Source organism: Nyctereutes procyonoides, unplaced genomic scaffold, assembly GCF_905146905.1.
Source record: "Nyctereutes procyonoides isolate TBG_1078 unplaced genomic scaffold, NYPRO_anot_genome, whole genome shotgun sequence".
Taxonomy (NCBI): domain Eukaryota; kingdom Metazoa; phylum Chordata; class Mammalia; order Carnivora; family Canidae; genus Nyctereutes; species Nyctereutes procyonoides.
The window spans coordinates 125,855-149,160 of NW_026575036.1; the positions used below are offsets into that span (position 1 = coordinate 125,855).

Below are 23,306 nucleotides of genomic sequence, written 5' to 3' on the forward strand. Positions count from 1 at the left end.
ATAGATTGTTATCTTTAGTCACGGGAACCGAAACAGTCAAGATGGTGGGCATTTGGTGGGAGAAAAAATATTAATATAGAAAAATAGAAAAAGGAAAACAGTATATAATTAAAATTAGCAAAAGTACTGAAAACCGAATACAAACTTAGTTTGCAAATTTCAAAATGATATGGATAGAAACTAGCCCTTGAATGTATCTGACTGAATTATAAATCGAAGCAAATATTAATTCACATGGAAGAGAGTAAATTTTGTAGCTCAGTACTCTCAAGAGGGGGCACATTTCTTCTTTCAATAGTATTTGTGGAGCACTGACCCCCCCCCCAACTACTGTTGTAAGTACCAGTGAAACAGCAGTAGACACCAGACAAACTCTCTGTTCACTTGTGGAAATTATGTTCTAGGGGTGACAGATAATTAAAAAATAACCCAGATAGAATAAATTATTTAGAACAAGAAGGATTTAAAAATTGGGAATGGTAGATTCATAGTCTACATGCCACTCCCTATTTCTCATGTTATTAAGGAAGGCAGAACTAGTCAAACAGGGTTTTTTGTTTGTTTGTTTGTTATTTTTTCCTGTCAAGCTTAATGTATCTCTAAAATATTCCTTAATGCATTGCATTGTGTATGGACATTAGAAGGTAGGGAAGCCCCTAAGAAGTGTCTGTAAATCAGTACGTATGTGTGCAGTGTGTGTGTATTTAATGGGGTGGGAGAGAGCATTCATGACTTTCAGCAAATTCTCAAACAGTCCATTATCTCAAAAGGATTAAGAATTGCTAATTTAAAGCCCTTTCTTGATGATATAGCAATGGGCTTTCAGTAGCTTAGAGGACAACTGTCATGTTTTCCTAAAATACCTCCTGACGTCACTTCAGGGCAGGGATTTCTCTGAAATTCCCATTTCTCATTTTTCATAGTTCACTATTGACCTGTGTTTATCAGTTGGGAAAAGAGGCAAAGAGACTCTTTGAAGAGGCCTACCATGGGAGACGTTCTCCTTCGAGCAGTAAGGATGCTCTTCCTTTAAGGATCTTAGCTGCTACCAAATGAAATCAACAGGACTTGGAAACCTGCATAAGATTTTCCAGAAAAATGACCGAACCGGGCAGCCCGGGTGGCTCAACGGTTTAGCGCCGCCTTCGGCCCAGGGCGTGATCCTGGAGACCCGGGATCGACTCCCACGTCGGGCTCCCTGCGTGGGATGGGGGTCGGGCTCCCTGCATGGAGCCTGTTTCTGTCTCTGTTTCTGTGTCTCTCATGAATAAACAAATAAAAAATCTTAAAAAAAAATGACCAAACCATTAAAGTATTTTCCATCTTTTCTTTGTTGTTACAAGCATATGACTGAAAGGTAAATTCTAGACAAATCTTCCATGGGTCATGAGCCTCAAAAAGTGGCAAAAGGCTACGGCAGACTGTTAAAACTTTCTCTTTTTGCACAGACCTATTTCTTTGTGGCTCCATGTTGAGACAATAAATTCTCAGAGATGACTTTCAACCCTGAAATCTGTCCATTCAGAAATGTGTCCACAAGGCACTGTTAGCAGGCTGGCTAGGGGGCGGAAGTGGGGCATTGCAGTTAGATGGATGTCCTGGCTTTGTGTCTACCCATCAATGTATCTCCGGCCATGGTTTCGTTTCTTCAAGCCTCAGTTTACCCACCTGTAAAAGAGGAATGATATCAAAATCCAACATTGCAGGAAGTGTTGGAAATAATGTGTGAGGAAGCGTCCAGCAGAGTGCGTACTATAGAGTAACTGCTCTGCTCAATAAATGATTGAGGCTAAAAAAAATCATCACCATCATCATTTCCACCTTACATTTTGATGCTTATTATTGCAGACTACATATGAGATTGACTGGGAGAGAGTCTTTTTCATCTAAGTGCTCACCATCAGCCAACACACATCTCAAATATATATATATATTACCCTCTTCTTCTTTGAAGATTTCCAGTGTTGATCTTATCCTAGATCCTAGATTATATTTTTTTCTGAATTAGAGTGTGAACTGTTTATACAATTTAATTTAGGACTTTGGTAGGCACTGCTTTGTGTTAAGTAATTATTTTCTGAATAGTAGAGTTATTTCTACATCAAAATATAAAATGTGTAAGGAAGGGGCTGTGTCTTACATGTCTTGTATTATGTGGAATGGCTATCATAATATTTACCTGAATTATGCAAAAAACTGAACAAAGTTCCTTAGTAGATATGTATCTTTCTAAATTAGATAGAAATACCTACATTCTACCCTCCTGCTCCCTTTCTTTCCTCTGGTTAGAGTGTTGCCTTGGGGAAGAACAAATATGAATATGAGTATAGTCATGTGTCCATAGGAGTCACAGAGACCAATCTGTATTCTGCAGGGGCTCATGGCCTTGGTATAAAGATTCATTTCCAAATTCAACAAGTCCTTAAGAATTCCCAGCTATATCCCAGTAGAGATAAACCCACTCCTAAGTCACAGTCCTAGACCTTATGTTGCTAATAATGTAATGAGAAAGACAGAAAGAAACAAATTAATTTTTTGGGGTGAGCTTGGGAAAAGAAATGTACACAGTGTATTATGAGAGAAGTTAGCAAGGATATCAAGGAATACATCTTGGAGGAAGTGACTACAGTGCCAAGTCTACCAAGAGAGTAGACATTGGGTACTTGACCTGGGAAGTGTTGGAAGTGGAGGAGAAGGCATTTGAGGGAAGGGAAACCATGAGAAAGGTGTGGCATCCTAAAATGTATGTGCGGGAATTATAAAGAAGCAGCTCGAGGTTGCTGAACTTCAAAATGAACATCATATAATGATGATAAATGTGCCTGGAGTGGGGCAGGTGGAGGGTCACATCCTAATGGACTTCTTATGCTATGTGAATAAGGAACTTGGTCTTGATCCTGTCAGTGATGGAGAACCACAAAAAATAAAGGAGTCCCCTGAACAGTTTTGTGTTTTACCCTGTAGTTTTCTCTGGTAGCTGTGTTGATGGGTTTGGTGGGAACAAAACCAGGTTGGAGACTATTTAAGCCTTAACTAAAGTACTCATGGTGGGGATAGACAGAGGTGGTCAGCTGCAAGAATACTTAGGTGACATTGGCATGACTTGGTCTTTGGAGGGATGTGAAGAATGATGATGAAGAGGGGCAAGGACTTACAGGTTTCTTTCAAGAATGACAGGGTTCTTGGTTGTACCATCAACTGATATAGAAAATAAAAAAGAAAAATCAGGTGTGTTGGGGGAGATTGACTTGAGGGTGGACATGTTGAATTTGAAAACAACTGTGCCATGGATGCCTGGGTGGCTCTGTGGTTGAATGTCTGCCTTTGGTTCAGGTCATGATCCTGGGTCTTGGGATCAAGTTTCACATGGGGCTCCCCGCAGGGAGCCTACTTCTCCCTCTGCCTATGTCTCTGCCTCTCTTTCTGTGTTTCTCATGAATAAATAAATAAAATCTTAAGAGAAAAAAGAAAACAACTGTACCATTTCAACTGTACTTTTTCTATAGACAGAAAGATATATAAGCCTAAATTTCAACTGTAGACTAATGATTCATACTTCATCAGGCTATGGATAGTGGTTTCAACCAAGTTACCCAAAGTGTGATCTGTGGATCAGCAGATGGGCATCATCCAGGAATTTGTTAGAAATGCAAATTATTAGGCCAAATCCAGACCCATGATATCAGAATCTCTAGGGTTGGAGCCAGGAATCTGTTTTAAAAAACTCTGCAGGTGGGGATCCCTGGGTGGCGCAGCGGTTTAGTGCCTGCCTTTGGCCCAGGGCGCGATCCTGGAGACCCTGGATTGAATCCCACGTCGGGCTCCCGGTGCATGGAGCCTGCTTCTCCCTCTGCCTGTGTCTCTGCCTCTCTCTCTCTCATTCTATGTGACTATCATAAATAAATTTTTAAAAAATTAAAAAAAAACTCTGCAGGTAAACTGTGACTTTTGAGAAACACTGGTTTAAACAATAGAAATGGATAAGACAGCACTGAGAAAGTATAAAAAGAAAAGTTGGCCACATCTAGGAATATCCTGTTTTATGCAAACTCTGCTTTCAGTATATAACTTGCTGGCTACTTTTCATCACCTCTGCTAACAGCCTAGCTGTACATCATCATGCCTCCGGTGGACTTTTAAGATAGCTTCCTTGTATTTTTTCCACTTCCATAACAGCCTAATGCTTTATTCTCAAAGTAGCCAGAGTTAGAAGTACACTCATGACTAGATCATTCCTTCCATCTGAAACTTCTAGGGACCTCTTACCCATTTGCAATAAAATGGAAGCACTTACCATGGTCTGCAGGTTTGCTCATTGTGGTGAGCAGTCTCCAAGATGGCCCCAATGATCCTGGTATCATCCTTGATCACGTTGTATGAGGTTTGGTCTGTGTGACCAATAGAGCATGGCAAAAGTGATGCTACAATCAGTTTTGAAGCTATATTATAAAAGACATTGTACCTTCTTTCTTGATCTCTTAGATCATTTGTTCTTGGGGAAGCTAGGTGCCGTGTCATAAGGATACTGAAGTGACATGTGAGTGACATATAGAGTGGTCTACATGGTGAGAAACGGGATTTCTGCTGACAGCCATGCGAGTGAGCTATGCAGGAAGTGAATCTTCCAGCTCCAGATGACTGCAGTCCCAGCAGCCTGACTCCCCCTCATGAAAGACAGAGCAGGAAACCCCCAGTTACACTACTCCTGAACAGACCTTCAGAAACCATGGAATATAATAAATTTTTATTGTTATGAGCTGCCAAATTCTGAGGTAATTTTTATGTTATTAGATAATTCATGCTCTCATGATCTGGCCCCTTGCACCACTCCAGACTCCTCTTTTCTCCATTCTAGTCCCCTGCTCCCTTGATAATCGTTATTTGAGAAGTGAGTTCCCATTTCAGGAGTTCTTCTCTCTGAGGAATGCTCTTCTCCCAGATAGCCGTACCTGATTCATTTCCTCATTGTGGTTTTAATTTGCATTTTCCTAATGGATGATTATGGTGAACATCTATTTATGTGCTTATTTCCATCTGTATAATCTTCAGTGAAATGTTTATTTGTATTTTTTGTCCATTTTCTAATTGGCATGTTTGCCTTTTTAATATTGAGTTTTGACAGTTCTTTGTATATTCTAGATGTAAATCCTTTGTTGGATGTGTAATTTGCAAATATTTGCTCCCAGCATGAATTTTGTCTTTTTATTCTCTTAAAAGAGTTTTTCACAGAACAAAAGTTATAATTTCTTTCTTTCTTTCTTTCTTTCTTTCTTTCTTTCTTTCTTTCTTTCTTTCTTTCTTTCTTTCCTTTCTTCTTTCTTTTTTCTTTCTTTCTCTTTCTTTCTTTTTTTTTTCAATTTGCCAACATATAGCATATCACCCAGTGCTCATCCTATCAAGTGCCCGCCTCAGAAAAGTTTTAATTTCGATTAGGTCAAATACATTAGATTTTCCTGTTAAGTACATTTGCTGGCAAGTCTAAGACCTCATTGCTTATTACAAGGCTCTGAAAATTTTCTCCTATTTCTTTTCTAAATCTTTATAGATTTACATTGTATGTGTAAGTCTGTGATACACATTGAACTAGTTTTTATACAAGGTGTGGCAGTTAGGTGTGGAATTTTAGGTGCTTAAAGTGTGAAATTTAGGTTAAAATTCAGTTTTTGTTTGTTTCCTTATGGATGTCCATGGATAAAGTGTCAGTGCTCAGCACCATTTGTCCAGGACTTAGACGTTCATTCTCCAGCACCATTTGTTGAACAGACTTTCCTCCTTCCATTGAGTTGCTTTTGCACCTTTATCAAAAATTAATTGGGCATGTTTGTATAGGTATACACTTGTGTTCTTTACTGTTCCACTGATCCGTGTATCTATCACTCTGTCCATACCACATTGTCTTGACTACTGTAGCTATATAGTAAGCCTTAACAATAGGAAGAGTGATTCTTTCCCCCCCTACTTTCTTCTTTTTCAAAACTGGTCTTGGCTATAAATTTTGGAATAAATTTATCTGTGTCTACAGAAAGCTTTGCTGAGATTTTGAAAGGAATTCCAATAAAAAGAGATCAATTTAGTGAGAATTGACGTCTTTACTATGTTGAGTTTTCTAATCCATATGCATGGTATGTTTTTTCAACTATTTAGGTTGTTTTGAGTTCTTTTAAATTAGATTTTATAGTTTTTAATCATGTGAATCTTGTGCATGCTTTGTTAGATTTATACCTAAGCTTTCATTTTCTTTAGAGCAATTGTGAATTATGTTACCTTTTAAATGTCAGTTTCCATTTATTCATTGTTACATATAAATGCAATAGATTTTTCTATATTAATTTAGTATGCTTCTGGGATGTCTGGGTGGCTCAGCGGTTGAGCATCCGCCTTTCGCTCAGGGTGTGATTCCAGTTTATGGGCTGAGTCTCACATCAGGATCCCTGTGAGGAGCCTGCTTCTCCCTCTGCCTATGTCTCTGCCTTTCTCTGTGTCTCTGATGAATAAATAAATAAAATTATAGGCTTCAACATTACTGAACTCACTTATTAGTTTATAGGATAGTTTTAAAATGCAGATTCCTTAGGATTTTCTATGTAAACAATCATGTCATTTGTAAATAGAAACAGCCTCATTTCTTCATTTCCTAACTATATTCTTTCTATTTTTTCATTCCTGATTGCATTGGCCAGACCTTTCAATACCACGTTGAAGAAAGGTGATGAGAGCATACATCCTTGATTTGTCCCTGATCTTAGAGAAAAAACATTCAATCTTTCACAAATAATATGAGGTTAGTTGTAGGATTTTTTTTTGTTTTTGTTTTTTTAAGATGGTCTTTATGAGTTCCCTTCTATTTATAGTTTCCTGAGAGTCATCGTAAATGGGTACTAGGTTCACAAAAAAATGCATTTTTTGTGCATTTGTGTCAATTGATATGATCGTATGATTTTTCTTCTTTAAACTGTTGCTGTAGCACATTATGTCAATTGATTAGGCTTTAGATAGTCTTGCATACATGGAATAAATTTCACTTGGTCATGGTGCATTATTATTTTTATATAGTCCTGTATTTGACTTGCTATTATTTTGTTAAGAATTTTTACAGCTAAATTCATGAGAAAGATTGGTCAGTATTTTTCCTTTTTATTCTCTTTGGTTTCAGTGTTAAAAAATCTTATGAAGGTAAAACTGGCCTCATGAAATTAGCTGAGAACTGTTCCCTCTTCCCTATTTTCTTTTTTTTTTCTTCCCTATTTTCTGAAAGAGAGTATTGTATTACTATTTAATAAGTTATTTCTTTCAAGATTAACAATGTTTTCCTGGAAAATGCATAAATATGATGGGGTATTAAGAGAAGATAGGGACAATCTTGTACCTTCCTTCTTCACATTTAGGGTATTCCTCTCTGGAATCTGCTGTGTATTAATCAGAGTGGGAATCTCAGTTGAGGAGGATCCAAATGTAGAGGAAATGTATCTTTGATGTGTGTCTTCCTACTCAAAGATATTTTAAGTAACACTAAAGAAGGATTAGAGATTAGTGCTTGTGTAAGGAGTTTATAGGACAGCTAAAATTTTAATTACTTTTAATTACTAAGTAAGTGCCCTTTAACTCTCTTTCTGTATATGACTAATAATACTTTCCCATCTGTCAGAAAATATCAAGAACCAAGGATTATTGAGCTATGGAACATAATTTTTTAAAGTATTTTTATGATATTTAGGGTTTTTTAAAAAAAAGATTTTGTTTATTCATGTGAGACACTCAGAGAGAAGCAAAGTCATAGGCAGAGGGAGAAACAGGCCCCCTGTGGGGGAACCTGATGCCTGACTCAATCCTAGGACCCTGGGATCAAGACCTCAGCCAAAGGCAGACGCTCAACCACTGAGCCACCCAGGTGCTTCTGATATTTAGCTTTTAAATTTGCAAACGCATTCTCATTCTCTGTAGTGTGCTGTTCTATGTGTTTTGACAAATGCATGGAGTTGTAGATTCATCACTATAATCAAGATACAGAGTAATTCCATTACCCTTTAAAATCTACTGCATTGTCCCTTTCATGCCATCAACTTTTCTCAATCCCTGGCAGCCACCTATTAGTTCTGCAACCTTATAGTTTTGCCTTATCTGAATGTCATTAATGAAATCAGACAGCATAGAGCCATTCAACTCTGGATTCTTTCACTTAGTAAAAGGTGCTTCATATTCATTGATGTCATTACATATACCAATAATTCTTCTTTTCCCAGCAAAAATTTCTTGTCTTTGAAAATTTAGAGTATCCAGACAACCAAGGTTCTTCCAGAGAAATTTCTTGGTCATCAATCACCTTGTTTAGAGCCATGTGACCCCATTACCTGGTTGATAAGATCAGAGATAGATAACTGATCAAAAGCCAGCCATGATGAGTCTAGCCAATGATCAATGAAGTAACCTAGGAGAATTGTTCTGTGTCATGGAGGCAGTATGTATTTACTGCTGATTGGCCAGGGTACTCAAACCTTCTAAGACTCAGCAGCAGCAGCAGCAGCAGCAGGAATAGTAGAGGAACAGGTAGAAAGAACAGCCTTGGAACAGAGAACAATGGATACAGTTCCTGAAGATACAAAATGACCAGATCTTTAGAACTTCACAGTGTCTTGGACAGTGTTTCAGTTTCCACAAGGCCCTGCTGATGTGATTGAATTTCCTGTCTTCCACACTTCCCTTTGTATCCCACACTTTCTCTTTTTTTTGTTGTTCTTTCTTCCTAGATGTTCAAAATTTTCGTTTTTCCCTAATATGTCCTTTCTGTTTAAAGAGATTCCTTTATCATTCCTTTAGTGTAGGTCTTCTGGTGATAGATTGTCTTAGTCTTTCTTTATTAAGATGCTTTTTCTCTCCCTTTCATTCCTGAAGGATAAATTCACAGACAGAGGCGATAGTTCTATGATCAGGACTTGAAAAATATTGTGCTACTTTCTTCTGGCCCTATGGTTTCTGATGAGAAATCCTCTGTCATTCTATGTTTTCACCTCTAGGTAAGGTGGTATACATATATTTTTTTATTGTTTTCAAAATTTGTTTTGTCTTTAGTTTTGTGGTTTATGATGTGCTTTGGCATAGATTTCTTTGGATTTATCGCATTGGGGTTTGATAGCTTCTTGATTCCGTAGGCTTATGTTTTTCATCAAATTTAGGAAATTTTCAGTCATTATTTTTTCAAGTACTTGTTTTAGCCTCATCTTTCTCTTCTGTCCTGCAACTCTAATGATGTGAATATTAGATCTTTTTGTTCCCGAGGTCTCTGAGCTGCTTCCCCCTCCTCCTCCTCCTCTTCTTATTTTTTCTTCTTCTTCTCTATTTATTTTCTCTCTTTTGATCAGATGGGATAATTTCTATTGTTCTAGCTTCAAGTTCACTGATTCTTTCTTTTGTCTTCTCTTTTCTGTTGTCAAGCCCATCCAATGAATTTTTATGCTGGTAATTGCATTTTTCAGCTCTAAAAATGGGCCCCTTAACACCATTCTAGTAGGAAGGAAGACGGTGCCTTATTATCACTGGTTGTAGATGAAAGTCTAAGATCTCCAGGTGGCCTTCTCTGATACTACTCATGGGGGGTGGAGCAGGGTTACATAAGTATAGCTGGACCAGGATGGAAGTCTCTTTACTCAACCTGTGCTGATGAGGTTGATGTGGCCATTTTTTTCCCCTCCATAATATTGTATTTGTTGATGTTGGATTTATTTCCATGGCATAGGGTAATTTTTGTCTAATTGTTTTTTTTTTTTGCCTAACTAGAATACTTCTTTTCTGGTCATTTTTCTACAAAGAGTAGGTTTTTTTGAGAAGTTTTTTTTTTTTTTTTTTTTTTTTGTCTGCTCCTGTTTGTGTTTCTGGGTTGCTGCCTCTCTTGCCTCTAGTTCAGAATATACAAAATAAAAAGAGAACTCAAGGAATTTACTGCCACATTATTCCTAAGGCCCTAAATTCCCTATTTGGTCTCTCTTTTTCTCTTGACCTTTTAAAATACTCTTGTGTTTGTTCTATGTATAATATGTAGGAATTTTAGCTGTACTTTGCAGGAGAAATGGGGGGAGGAGTATATCTGTTCCATCTTGGCTCAGAGCTGGATGGAAAATAAATTTTTAAGTTTTTAAAGCAATTTAAGAATTTTCTAATCATAAATCCTTGAGAGCTAAATTAGAACCACTTCAGAAGAGTTTTTCAAACTATATAGTTGGTCATATATCACACTCGTCACTCTCCATTCTTCTGGGTCTCCATTTTGCCGGGAGGGCAAAGAGTCACAGTACAACAACCCTCCCCCTTCCTCCAACACTGAGAATCACTGGTTACAAATCCTGCTACTGATCAATGTGGTTTATCTTTCTCAAGTGTTTTGGGATGGAAAAAATTGAGAACCTTGGCACATTATGACATATGACATGAAGAAATTGAAACTTGAAGAAGGGGCAATCTTGTCACACAGCAGAGATGTGGTGAAACTAAGCTTGCACGTGAATCTACAGTGGTACTATGCCAACAAATTATGTTGGTACCTTGTTAAAATGCAGCTTCTGGTTCAGTTAAGTCTGGAGCAGTGCCTGATGTCCTGTATTTCTAACAAATGCCCAAGTGGTGTGGATGCTGTTACACTTTGAGTAGCAACACTCTAGAGCATTCAGCTTATTTTTCTTTTCACTATCTGCATGAATTGCAGTTGTTTAACAAAGAAATACAGAATGGGTGGGTTTCACAGATAAGAATCTCAATATCTATGTGCCTGGTGTGTAAGAATAGAGGAAGGTCTGAATGGTAATGGAGACACAGATATGGGAGTAGAAAGACTCATTCAAACACCAAACACTCTGCTGGCTCTGCAATGCATATGCAGCTTCAAAACTCCTCTAATTTTGGTGAGGACCAAAGGAAAGCTTATCAAAAAAAAACCCATAAGCTGTTGAGCAGCCCATGTAATCTGCTTGGGGCTGTCAGTGAAGAATCTTTCCCCTCCTAGGAAGGATAAATTGACCTTCTCGCTCTATAATCTTATGGAGTACAATTCTCCAACAGGTAACAATTTAGGGAATGCACATTACAATTCACTGACAAGGCATGAGAGAGACCAGCAACACATGCATCTTGGTCTATTCTGCTTTGCTGTAGTATAATAGAAAGGAAGCAGAATATGCAGAGCATTCCGAGATTTGGGCCTTGGTCCTGGCTTCACTAGTAACTTATTATATGCAGTCGAATAAATCACATCATTTCTCTATGATAAATTTGTCAAAAGAACTTACTGATACTAGCATATGAGCTAAGGTTGATATAAAGTGTTGTACAAGTTAATACTAGTGGCTCAATATAACTGAAAAACTGAAGCCAAATGTGCCAATGAATTGGTTTGTAGCCTGAGCCTCATACTCTGAAGCCTTTGATATTGAAGATCCAGCAATCAATTTTCAAATAAATGGCATCAGTTATTAGTTATTAGCTACCACTTGGGCTTTTTCTCTGTCAAGTATCACTGCATTTTGTGTCATTTTTGGTTTGTGGTTCTATCTTACTGAGGAAATGTATACCTTACCTGTTAGGGAGAGATATCGTATACTTCTCAATGTCATTGCTCACACAATTAGCATCCCAGTGTCCCCACTGCAGCAAGGGACATTATGATTCACTCCCTTCTTCTCAGTTACCTAGAGTCTTATAATAATTATGACATGATGTGTGTGTGGTGGGGATTGATTTATGATTGGGTGTGTTAGTCAGAGAAAGGGAAAAAATGAGGGGTAGCAAGGACTAACAGTGGGAATGGAGGAGGACAAGAGATATTGAATCACAAATTATGAATATGTCCCTGGATATCAACACTTTGTGTGTGTTTGTGGATTTAATACCTACTTATTGACAGGAGAGAGCCCAAGTCAGTTTCGTGAGAGTATTCAATCATCAGAAAATTCCTAAGCCTGTCCTAGTCTCACCCCTTATTCTTCCAACTTCTTTGCACCTGGGTTGGTGCTTTAATCTCATAAGAGTGGGATTAAGAAGCATGTGGGTATTACAGGGAGATAAATCAGGACGCAAACGTCCTTTATTCATCTGCTGTGAAGAGGGCAACTAGACAGTTTATAGGAGCAACATTCAACTCTGTGAGTATTTCTCAACTTCTGATGTTTAAGTAGTTTGTAATTGAAAGGCTTTGTGGGTGGTGAAGGGTTGATGTGACTCTAAAATAAAGAGATGGAAGAAGAGAACTCTGAATCTGAGCCTGGACTGGGGCCAGGAATGAAACTAGGGAAAACATGAAGTACACCACAATGGCCTTATAATATCATGCAGCAGGCTAATAAGTGAAACTTGATTATTACAAGGTCGCTGCAAAAATTTATTGCTAAATTCATTTTGAAAGAACTCCAAACTGATTCCTTCCTTTTTGTGGCTCCCAGTTTTCTGGGAAAGGAGGGATGTGGGGCATTAAATGACCACAGAACAAACAGTTCTTTACACCCAAGACATGCTAAAAAAGACCAAAACACAAGAGAAGGACATGAAAGAGTGAGGATAAGGAGAAACAGAGTCAAGAGCCAGCCAGGAATAACCTCAGTGCAGTACAGATGGCTTAGCCTTCTTCCTCTAAGGTCAAAGTATTTGTTTGTTCCAATCTGAAGGAAAGTACTCACTGGACTTTTGTTCTTGTCTTTTCATGACTTTGGTTTGAGTCTTCCTTGGCTCTTCTCTCCAAATTATTTGATTTTTTCTGCTTCAGCAGGACCCTGGTAACATTTAGGGACAACTCCACCAGTGCAAGGAGAGCACTTCTGCATCTATCTCCTCCTGACCCCTCTTTCCCTTAGTCCTTCAACAATAGAATTGTCTATTTGCTTATATCTTTTCCAAGAAAGAAAGAAAGACTTGGAAGTCTGGGATGATGATAGCAGCATCAGAGATCCCGAGTCAAGAACCTTCTGAAATTGCTCTTCCTTAGCTGGGATTTATGGATGATCATCCTCTGTAGCTTTCTACAACTGAACTCTGCTGCCTTGGGTCCAAGGTGACACTAACCTTGGTTCCCCATAAAACCACGCCTTCACATATTACTTTGATGCATCCACTTCTTTCTGTAGGACAACAGTTCATAGTTTCCAAAAGGGGAAGGGCTAATATTGTTTTAAAAAGAGAAAACCATTCTGCCTCACAAAGGAATGAATGACTTGACACTTCTGGGAGGCAAAAATGTGAAACATCTTCTTAGAGCTAAAATCAAGTCTGAGACTAGATTGAGGATTGTTTAGCCTAAGGGATGCCCTTTTAATTCACAAGAAAGCATGGCCAGGATAAGTTTAGCCTTTAGTGATATCTGTGGTGGACAAGACTAACTTCCAAGGCTGGAAAGGGTCATATTTGTTCTGCTCCTTCCAAAGGTTTTACAGAGAGAACTGGGGGCACATCTAACACTCTAGGAGTTAGTTGATTGTCCTACATACTCAAAAATGAAATATTATACATGAAAGACACAATAAACATAAAATTCTTACCCATTGTGCAAACACTGAGTGTCATGAGGATCCATGGATTAGCCAGGAAGCTATTATAGAACTCTTTCTGAAGAATTCCTTTACATAATGCATCACACCTACAAAGGAACTCTGAGCTTAGAGGTGTAATTTCAAAATTTTATAGTTAAGTATGCAAAAGAAACTTATAGGAAAAAAGGAGAAGTACAATCGGGGAAAGATGGAAGTCAAGCGTGATTTTTAAGTTCTTTGGGGCTGCTTTTGGGGATGTCAAGGAATCCAAGGAGAGCTTAAGACAGAATTTTAAGGCCAGGCATAAATTAAAAGGGTGTTGAAGAGATGCAGAAGATTACTCAGCAAGTGCTGATGACAGTCACCTCTCTGGTACATGACAAGAGCTCTTCAACAGTTCGCCCAGGAGAAACGGTGTAGGTAGGGCAGGTGAACCTGTGTCACAATCATAGATTTGTTTGCTTGACTTCCTTGATTCCTAAGGTCTATTACATAGTTACTGTTTTTCTGAGCATTCTACACTGAACACTTGTTTACATTATGCCTTTTACTTTTCCCCATAACTCTAAAAAGAAGATATATTTGAATCATTTTATAGATGGAATGAGATCCAGAGAAGTTATGCGATTTGTCCAAGGTCACATAAACAGTTCTTGTGGAGCAGGAATTTGAGAATATATCTATTTGATTCTAAAGCACAGAAATTTTACATTGCGTTGCCCCCAAAGGGTAATTGATTAGTTTATGTTAGGGCTTCATATTATAGGCTCTGGATCTAACCCAGTGGGATCCTAGTTAGAACTTCTAGATAAAAATAAAAGATGCCCAGTGAAATTAGAATTTCAGATAAACAAAAAATAATCTTTTGAATAAGTATGTATCATGATATATTTGGGATATCCTTATCCTAAAAAAAAAACCCATTTGTTGTTTACCTGAAATTCAAATTTAACTGGGTGTCCTCCATTTTTATTTGTTAAATCTGGTAATCCTAATGCTAGTAAACTCTCCAGATGAGCTAAAGGAAAGTTTGTGCTTTCTTACTATTTTGAAAGAATTAAGAAGTCCAAAAAATTGATCTGAGAGAAATTCGCTAGTTTTCCTCTATAGCTTTGTCAGAGCTGGGATGTGTCAGTTACTGGTGGTAAACTCTGAGAATAATGTTGCTCTTGGCTGCCCACCAGCAGTTTCCACAGTCCCAACCATACTTGGACACAAACTGTGCCTGTTTACCAGGGCAAAAGAGGGTCCATAGCACAAGAACTGGATTCAGTGAACAGATGAACTGGCAGCCTATTTCTGAAAACCACTGAGAGGTTTGTGAGGAGAAGACCAATTGTTGCCTTCTTTATGGTTTAGTGGAGAATTCACAGGGTCAGGATTTCATGACCCAGTGTTCAAGATATTAGTTCAACTTCTCCATTTATTTATTCACCCATTGGATAAATATATATGGCACCCCTGCTATGTGCCAGGCCTTTTTCTAGGTTTTGAGGTCGCAGAAATGAACAAAAATGGAAAAAGCAACCTTATGGAGCACATTCCAGTGGGGAATTAAGATAAGATCCATGGCATGAACAAATGATCCAGAGCCCTGGCCAGATTGACCATCCTTGATACCTGCTCACAGGTTAGTCAATGTATTTCTGTTGAAGAAGTTGAGAACTAGAAGGAGAAAATTAAAATAGTAATTGGGGAAAAGAAGGTAAGGAAAAATATCTTTTATGCAAGGATGATAATTTAAACTGATTTTGAAAGTAATAAGAAAAAGTTGAACTTGAAGTCATAAAATATAAGATTTGAGGCATGGTCCATGTGGCAGAGAAAGAGAAAGAAGATTTGCATGGGCCAAAGATAGGAAGAGTCGGAGCTAAGAATATTAGCATAAATCAATAATTTATAGATTATATAAATAAATCTTCTAGGTAGCAGGGCATGGAAAGGATTGGTTCAGGGTAAGAGATTAAGGCTACTTATCAGTTCTTTGGAGCCTTTTAGAATCTTCCTTCCCAGGATAAGTGTTACCAACTTTTGTGATAGAAAAGGAGAAAAAAAAGTCATACTTTAGATTAGCATACTTACTTTTTTTTTTAGCATACTTACTTTTAAAATTTATCTTATTAATGCATTTTTATACTTGAAGACAATGTACAATTCTTCTTTTTTTAAAAAAAGGATCTTATTTATTCATGATAGACACACAGAAAGAGGCAGACAGAGGCAGAGGGAGAAGCAGGCTCCCTATAGGGAGCCTGATGTGGTACTCAATCTCAGGACCCTGGGATCACAACCTGAGCCAAAGTCAGATGCTCAACCACTGAGCCACCATGCATCCTGACAATGTCTATTTCTGTAGTTAAAGTAAAAGTCTGTGAAAATCATTTTGGGGGGGATCCCTGGGTGGCTCAGCGGTTTGGCGCCTGCCTTTGGCCCAGGGCATGATCCTGGAGACCCGGGATCGAATCCCACGTCGGGCTCCCGGTGCATGGAGCCTCCTTCTCCCTCTGCCTATGTCTCTGCCTCTCTCTCTCTCTGTGTGTGACTATCATAAATAAAATAAAATAAAATAAAATAAAATAAAATTAAATTAAATTAAATTAAATTAAATTAAATTAAAAAAAGAAAAGAAAATCATATTGGGGGGCAGCCTGGGTGGCTTGGTGGTTTGGTGCCGCTTTCGGCCCGGAGCGTGTTCCTGGAGACCTGGGATCAAATCCCACATCAGGCTCCCTGCATGGGGCCTGCTTCTCCCTCTGCCTATGTCTCTGCCTCTCTCTTTCTCTCTCCCTGTCTCTCATGAATGGATAAATAAAATCCTTTAAAAAAATCATATTGGGTAAGTCCATGATTTGGATAATGGGAGAAAATGTTTAACATTTCAGAGAGGTCTGTGGCTAAAGAACCTCATGTCTGGATATGGAGTTAAAGCATAAACTTACTACTTAATCATATTCCATTGCGTTCCCTAGTGTGTGTGTGTGTGTGTGTGTGTGTGTGTGTGTGTGTACTGAGATTATCAAATACCGCACAGGTTAGTGTCTCTGGTTCAGAGCTCCCCTGTCCAGATGACTACATTGTTATCCCCCAGAACTAGAAGTATCTTGATCACATGAGGTTTAAACAAAATAAGGACTGGAAGGTAAAAAGCCCATAAATTGTGAGGCAATAAACATTAAGAGTCAGGTTATTATGTAGTTGGGTGGAAAAATATATAAAGCTTAAAGAACATACCAGTTCTGTGAAGACCGTAGGTAGCATTTAGTCCATTTCCCTCTCTTCACAGAGAGTGGAACTGGTGATCACAGAGGGGAAGTACATATCATAATAAATTTACATAGAAAGCTCATGACAATTCATTGAAGCAACATATCTACCTAGATTTTTGGTTTGTAAATCTCTCTGTTGTGAAAATCTCTTTCTTGAAAATCTCTTTAAAAGCTGGTAAGTTCTTCCCTTTTGTTTTAACAAAAAGTCCTGAGCTTTTCTGGAACTTCCAGTGAGGGTCTAAGAAGCAATGGTCCCTGTAGCCTGAAGGGTTTTTTTTTCCCTCCTCTCACTATCTAAGGAACCTGAAAGAGAACCATCAGACACCCAGGGACATCAGGATGAGTGACAACACTACTTTGGCTCCTCCAGCTTCAAACCAGGGTCCCACCACCCCCCGCAAGGGGCCCCCCAAGTTCAAGCAGAGACAGACACGCCAATTCAAGAGCAAACCTCCTAAGAAAGGTGTGAAAGGGTAAGACCAAAATGAAAAGGAAGATTTGCTATTATTTTTTCCATCACAAGCTTGCTTTGGTTTTTGAGAAATTAATGCTCCCAATATTAAACAGACTTACAAAGATTTCCACAATCTTTGCTGAATCACGTTGTTAGCCCTGGAAGGTTTTCTCTCAGCCCCCAGGTCTGTGTTCACATTTAACATGGTAAATGGGGCCCGTCACAGCAACCTTTGACTTACCTTACCAGACTTTTTTGACCACTCCTTTTTACCAGTAAACCCTGTGGTTTAATTTGGAGTACTAAAACACTGGCCATTTCCAGAACACAGAGTTGATTTTTATGGCTGCAAAAGTTAAAAAAAGTCTTCAGTTCTTTATTTTTCTTTCTCTTCTTGGCAACACCCTATTTATTCTTTAACATACACCCATATGTTAGTTTCTCTTGTGAAGCCATTCCTGACTCTCTTGGACAAATGTGATCATTACTTCCATGTTTGCATCTTGTACATTCAACTATCATAACTTGAATTGTTTTACACTAAATTTGTTTATTTACATCTGTTCTCTGAGATTGAAGTTCCTCGGAGAAAATTAGCTTTTCCTTAATTCCCTATGCTTAATACACTGCCTGCCACATTGTAAATGCTTGATAAGTGCTTTTGAGTAACTAACCAAATGGATGAATTAATCATTTTAATATCTTTCGTACTGTGCTTTATTCCAATTTCTATTTTTTAAAAAATGGAGCTTGACTAAATTGCCCCAGTGATAGTTCTCTTTGGCTCTCAGTTGTTTTAGGCTAAATTTTTATGAGGGGAAAATCTCTCTCCACTGGGACACACTGTCTGAAACCAGCCTGAGTGATATTGTCTTTGCCCCAGGTCAATGCAAATAAAAGATATTTCTCAAAGACAAAAACTTAAACCTCTTCTTCCCCCTTAGTCAGGAAGCTTTCTCAATGAGTCATTTTGAGATCTTTTCACTCTGATGTCAGCTAATTTTTCTTTTTTTCCCCCATAGGTTTGGAGATGACATTCCAGGCATGGAGGGGCTAGGAACAGGTGAGCCACACAAGGGTGTGGACTTTCACCACTCTACATACGTTAGACCTCAAAGGGCTGTGAAAAATTATAAGAAATAGCTAAGACAGCAGATATTTGAAGACATAGAAGTGTGGGGCTTAGTTGAACCTCTTAAGTAAGTACACGTGTGCCCAGAGCCAAACATTCACAGAAATCAAGCTAAGCCCCGGAGATACAAAATCTTGTTCTATTAACCAATGCTTGAGGACATATGGTGATTTGTCAACTATCACGGTAGAGAAATTCTCAGGGTTAGTCTATCCCAACTTCATCACTTCTTCAGAAGAGAAACCTGAGACAGAGGGGAATTGAGTGACAATCTGAAGCCACAGAGTGAGGTATTGGAAACAAGGGAGGGGCTTGGAGACTTTTTTCAAAGCTACCAGGCAAACCCCTCCCTAACCAACTTCCTCTTTTTACATATTCTCTGGCACCTAGAACAGGGCCCACACACTGAATATCTCCAATACAATATTTTTTAGTTGGCTAGAATAATTTGAAATGGTGGATAATGAATGCAGATTACTGGACATTCTTTTAAAAATATTAAACTTTATTCTTTAGAGCAGTTTTACGTTTACAGAAAACTTAAGCAGAAAGTATGGAGCTCTTAATACCCTTGTACAAAGCTTCTCTTATTATTTGCATCTTACATTAGTGTGGTATATTTGTTATAATTGTTGAGCCAATGTTGGTAACATTAGTATTAACTAGCATTCATAGCTTATATTAGAATTCATTCTTGGTGTTGTCCAGGTTCTGACAAATACACAATGTTGCATATCCACCATTACAGGCATATACAGAATATATGCCCTAAAAATCCCCTGGGTTTCCCCTGTTCACCCCTTCTCCCACCCTCCACAAATTCTTGACAATCACGAACTTTTTTACTCTCAAAACTTTTGCCTTTTCCAGATTGTCATGTAGTTAGAATCATACCGTATATAGATTTTTCCAGACTGGCTTCTTTCACTTAGCAGTATTTATTCATTTAAGATTCCTTTATGCCCCATATGGCTTGATAGTTCATTTCTTTTTTGCCACAGAATAATATTTCATTATATGGCTGTATCACAATTTGCTTATCCTATTAAAAGACATTTTCTTGCTTCCAAATTTTCACAATTACAAATAATACTGCTACAAACACCATTGTGCAGGTTTTTGTGTGGACATGTTTTCAACTCATCCAATACACTTTTGATAAATGCTGTAATCAGTAATCAGTGTCCTCAACAAACAATTTTCAGTGTATTTGCTTTTTACAGTCAAATGCCACTTCTGGGATCTCAAATACATTTTTGGGCTACTTTATAAAGCTCATTTGCTATTCTGCTAAATAAACTGCTTTTGTATTTTGGCCAGGTGTATATAAGAGCAGCAGATTTGCTTTGGGCTCTGGAGGATATGCTTAACTCTGCCAACATATTTGGAATACAGGAGAGAGCTTTATACTGCAGGGAGAACTGACATCTTTGGCTTGGTTCCAGTCCCATCTCTATAACTCAGATTTTTTTGTAGGCATTAAATCTCTTTGGGTTCCAGTCAGCTTCTCTGTAATTCAGGGATTATAATATTTTATATTTTTTAAGCAAAAAATTGAATTAGTAGTTGCCTTGAGATTACCTCTCAGTAGGTGACTAGATATAGCAGGCATTTCAAAATGTAAAGGAACTAAAGAGTGAGTCAGAGAAGCCCAAGGAATGCATCTGAACGAATAAGGAGTAAGAAGACAGTGGATTTCCAGATCATGGGAATTTAAAATGCTTCTATTTCTCATTTTAACCCTTGGCCTGACTAGAATTCCCCTATATTCCTTCCATAGTGGTTGTGCTTTGAGGAGACCCCATTTGATCAGTGACTTGCACCCTCTCAGGCTAGCTGTAGTCAATACCTTGGGTCACCTCGCCAAAGCCTTGCAGAATGAAACCAGTGAAGATGCCCACCTAGTGGCGCCTGTTCTGGGGGCATCAGAACCCTGTAAGGGATTAATGAAGCAATCAGTCTAATCCTTCCAGGGGCTGTAGGGCCACTCTAGATAACTTCCTGGTTACTGAGACAGTGAATAGGGGAGAGGAGTGAGGTGTCTCTGCCTGAAGGGTGTCTTTTTTTTTTTTTAAGATTTTATTTATTTATTATTTATTTATTTATTTATTTATTATTTATTTTAGCGAGAGAGAGAGAGAGAGAGAGAGAGAGAGAGAGAGGAAGCACAAGTGGGGGGAGGGAGAGGCACAAGCAGACTCCTTACTGAGCACATAGCCTGATATGGAGCTCAATCCCACCACCCTGAGAGCTTGACCTGAGCTGAAATCAAGAGTCAGATGCTTAACTGATTGAACCATCCAGGCGCCCCTGAAGAATGTCTTTTCTGTGAATAGAAGAAGCTCTAGAGGGGTGGGGTCGGCTTACAAGTTCTTCCCTTTCTTGCAGATATCACGGTGATTTGTCCCTGGGAAGCGTTTAGCCACCTGGAGTTGCATGAGCTTGCTCAGTTTGGGATCATCTGAGGCACCACAGGTTCTGTCGCTCTCAACAGCATCGGCTGTAATTTTGATTACTTTTGCCCTATTGATCTGCCGGAGTCTTGAAATTCAGCTGTTCGGAAGTGGTTTCTTCAGCTTACACAGTCATTTCCCCTCCATTGCTATGAACAGTTCTCATAGTGTCAGATCCTCTCTTGCCATACAGTTCAGCTCAGAATAGTGGATGTAAATTGTCTTTTATTAGGGCATTTCAAACTTTACCATCTCCCCCCATCAGCTGGTTGGAAATCATTGATAGTTTTCTAGATTTTGTTTATTTGTTAAATCTTTCAAATCTATTTGGATTAGGCAATCCCAATAATTGGTAGTAGCTTTTAAGAGAACATTTATGTCATTCCCTTCCTCTTCTCATTTAATAAAGAAGATACTTACCTTCAATCTAATGATGTGGTTGTATTAAATGCTATATGCAGATATCTGATGCCCTGACCTGAACGACAATTAAACACAGAAGTCACAGTCCTACAGGAAATAAGCACAGTGCATGTGAAAGTTCATAGGAATAAGAGTCAAACCCTGTTTCTATTTTGTAACTTTGTATATCAAGTACTTTTCGGGTCTAAATTTTATTGAACTGGGATATCCCTGAGGGCCTCTGCAGCTTGTACAAGTTAGACAGGCTTATGTTGATGGAAGACTAAAGATTTAAACTCAGGAATCTGATAATTTGGGTCTTCTTTGCGGTGCCTTGGCTCAGTTGATTGAAAATATTTAGATGTGATAAAGTTTAGACTCCAATGCAAAGGAGAGGTAGTTGAACTCTCTGAATAAAATGATGGGTTGCTTCACCCTTGAGGTTGTGTCAAATGTAATGTGCACATAGCTATCTTTCCCCAATACTTTCAAGGCAATTGTGTAATTCAAAGGCTGCTTCTGTGTGACTTGGATGCTTTGGATACCAGCAGTATTAATTTCTTCATTTCAATTTTGTAATCTGTGGTAAAAGAATGAAGTAAATTAACTGAAAAGAGAGGCAGAATTATAGAGAGGAAAGAGATCTGGGTTCTAATCCTAGCCTGACCAGTAAATTACTCTGTAATTTGGGACAAAGATTTCTCTCTTTGGATCCTCTAGTTTGCCTGAATCAGGTAATGTAAGGCTCATAGTAGTGATAATTCCATGACTTTGAGGCCCACGGAGTCTAAGTATGAGAATTAAAGTTGCTCAGCACTCAAGAAAATATCTTGTGCTACAGACTCTGCACTATTTTGCACAAATGACTTACTTGCCATTGGCCATAAGCCCAGAAGCCCAAGGAAAGCATCTGGTAAGGGGGTAAGGAGACTGTGGATTTCCAGACCAGGGGAACTGAAAGCACTCCTATTTTTTATTTTAATTCTTGGCCTGACTAGAATTCCATTTCAGTTCCCCCCCCTTAGTAGTAAAGAAAAAGTACAAAAGAAAAAATAAATAAATTCAAGGGTGGAACTGTGACATGGAAGAAATGTAGTGGTGGAGTGTGCTTCCCCCTCCAGCAGGGACTCTTGCCTCTACTCATGCATCTGTTTTCCAGCTAGCAGCTCCATTTGATAGCCAGAGCCTCGAGCTGCACTTGTTCATTCTTGTATGCCTCTCAGTTATGGATGTCTGGGTTCTTCTCCAGCTGGGTGAGACTCTGGTCCACATTTGACCTATTTTGCAAATGTTTCTCTAAACATTTTAAGAATGCACCCAGAAGAACATACTCAATGGTCAGGCTGGAGAAGGATCCAGAAACCATGCTACATGAAGAATTGTTGAAGGAATTGATAACATTTAGCCTAGATGGGAAAATGATGATTGCCAGCAAGTATTTGCAAAGTTGTAATGAACAGGATGAAGCAGATCTATTTTATGAAGTGTTCTAGCTTTTAGTGGTAAGCTAGAAGAGATAAATTGAAAGCCATTCAAATCCTAGAATTCTGTTATTTCCATTTCTAATTCTACCTCTACCATTTCTACTATTTCTAATAAGAAACAAGGAAGCCCTTCTTATATAAATAGCACATATAGTTAAAGGTAAGTCATGGTCCTCATCAAAGTCCTGGCAGCAGAAATCCAGACTCAGAGTAACTGAGAAAGTTTAATCAAAGGGACTATTTAGAAAGGCTTGGGGTGGAAGAGCCTAGCTGGCTCAGTCAGTAGAACATGTAACTCTTGACCTCAGGGTCTTAAGTTCAAGCCCCATATTGGGTGTAGGGCTTATTTTGAAAAAGAAAAAAAAAGAATACAGTAAAAAAGGCCTGGAAAGGATTAAGGAGTCTCTATGAAAGGTAAGACAGTAACTTGGGGCTAGCAAAGTTTCCAGTCCTACACCTGAAGGAATCCCAGTAAGTCTTCTCTATGCAAAAGGCCTCCAAGAGGGCTGTAGAAGGACCCAGCCACCCCACAGGAGCTTAACCTCCTCTCCTCTTGATTACTTGACGGATTACTGTGAGATGGCTGCGTCCTTCTACAGCCATCTTGGAGACC

At 38.6% G+C, this 23,306-nt stretch overlaps 1 protein-coding gene across 3 annotated transcripts in view; it reads left to right on the forward strand.

Annotated features, from left to right (window-relative positions):
• PDE6H (phosphodiesterase 6H) overlaps positions 1-21,233 on the forward strand; it is a 23,700-nt gene extending 2,467 nt beyond the window's left edge. Inside the window, exons 1-4 of one of the 3 annotated variants that reach the window (XM_055318673.1) lie at positions 14,769-15,132; positions 17,068-17,241; positions 18,245-18,285; positions 20,743-21,233. In XM_055318673.1, coding sequence (XP_055174648.1) covers positions 17,108-17,241; positions 18,245-18,285; positions 20,743-20,819 — 252 coding nt within the window. In that variant the 5' untranslated portion in view covers positions 14,769-15,132; positions 17,068-17,107 and the 3' untranslated portion in view covers positions 20,820-21,233. The other 2 variants (XM_055318674.1, XM_055318672.1) reach the window with 2 other exon arrangements.
• The last annotated feature ends 2,073 nt before the right edge of the window (positions 21,234-23,306 follow it).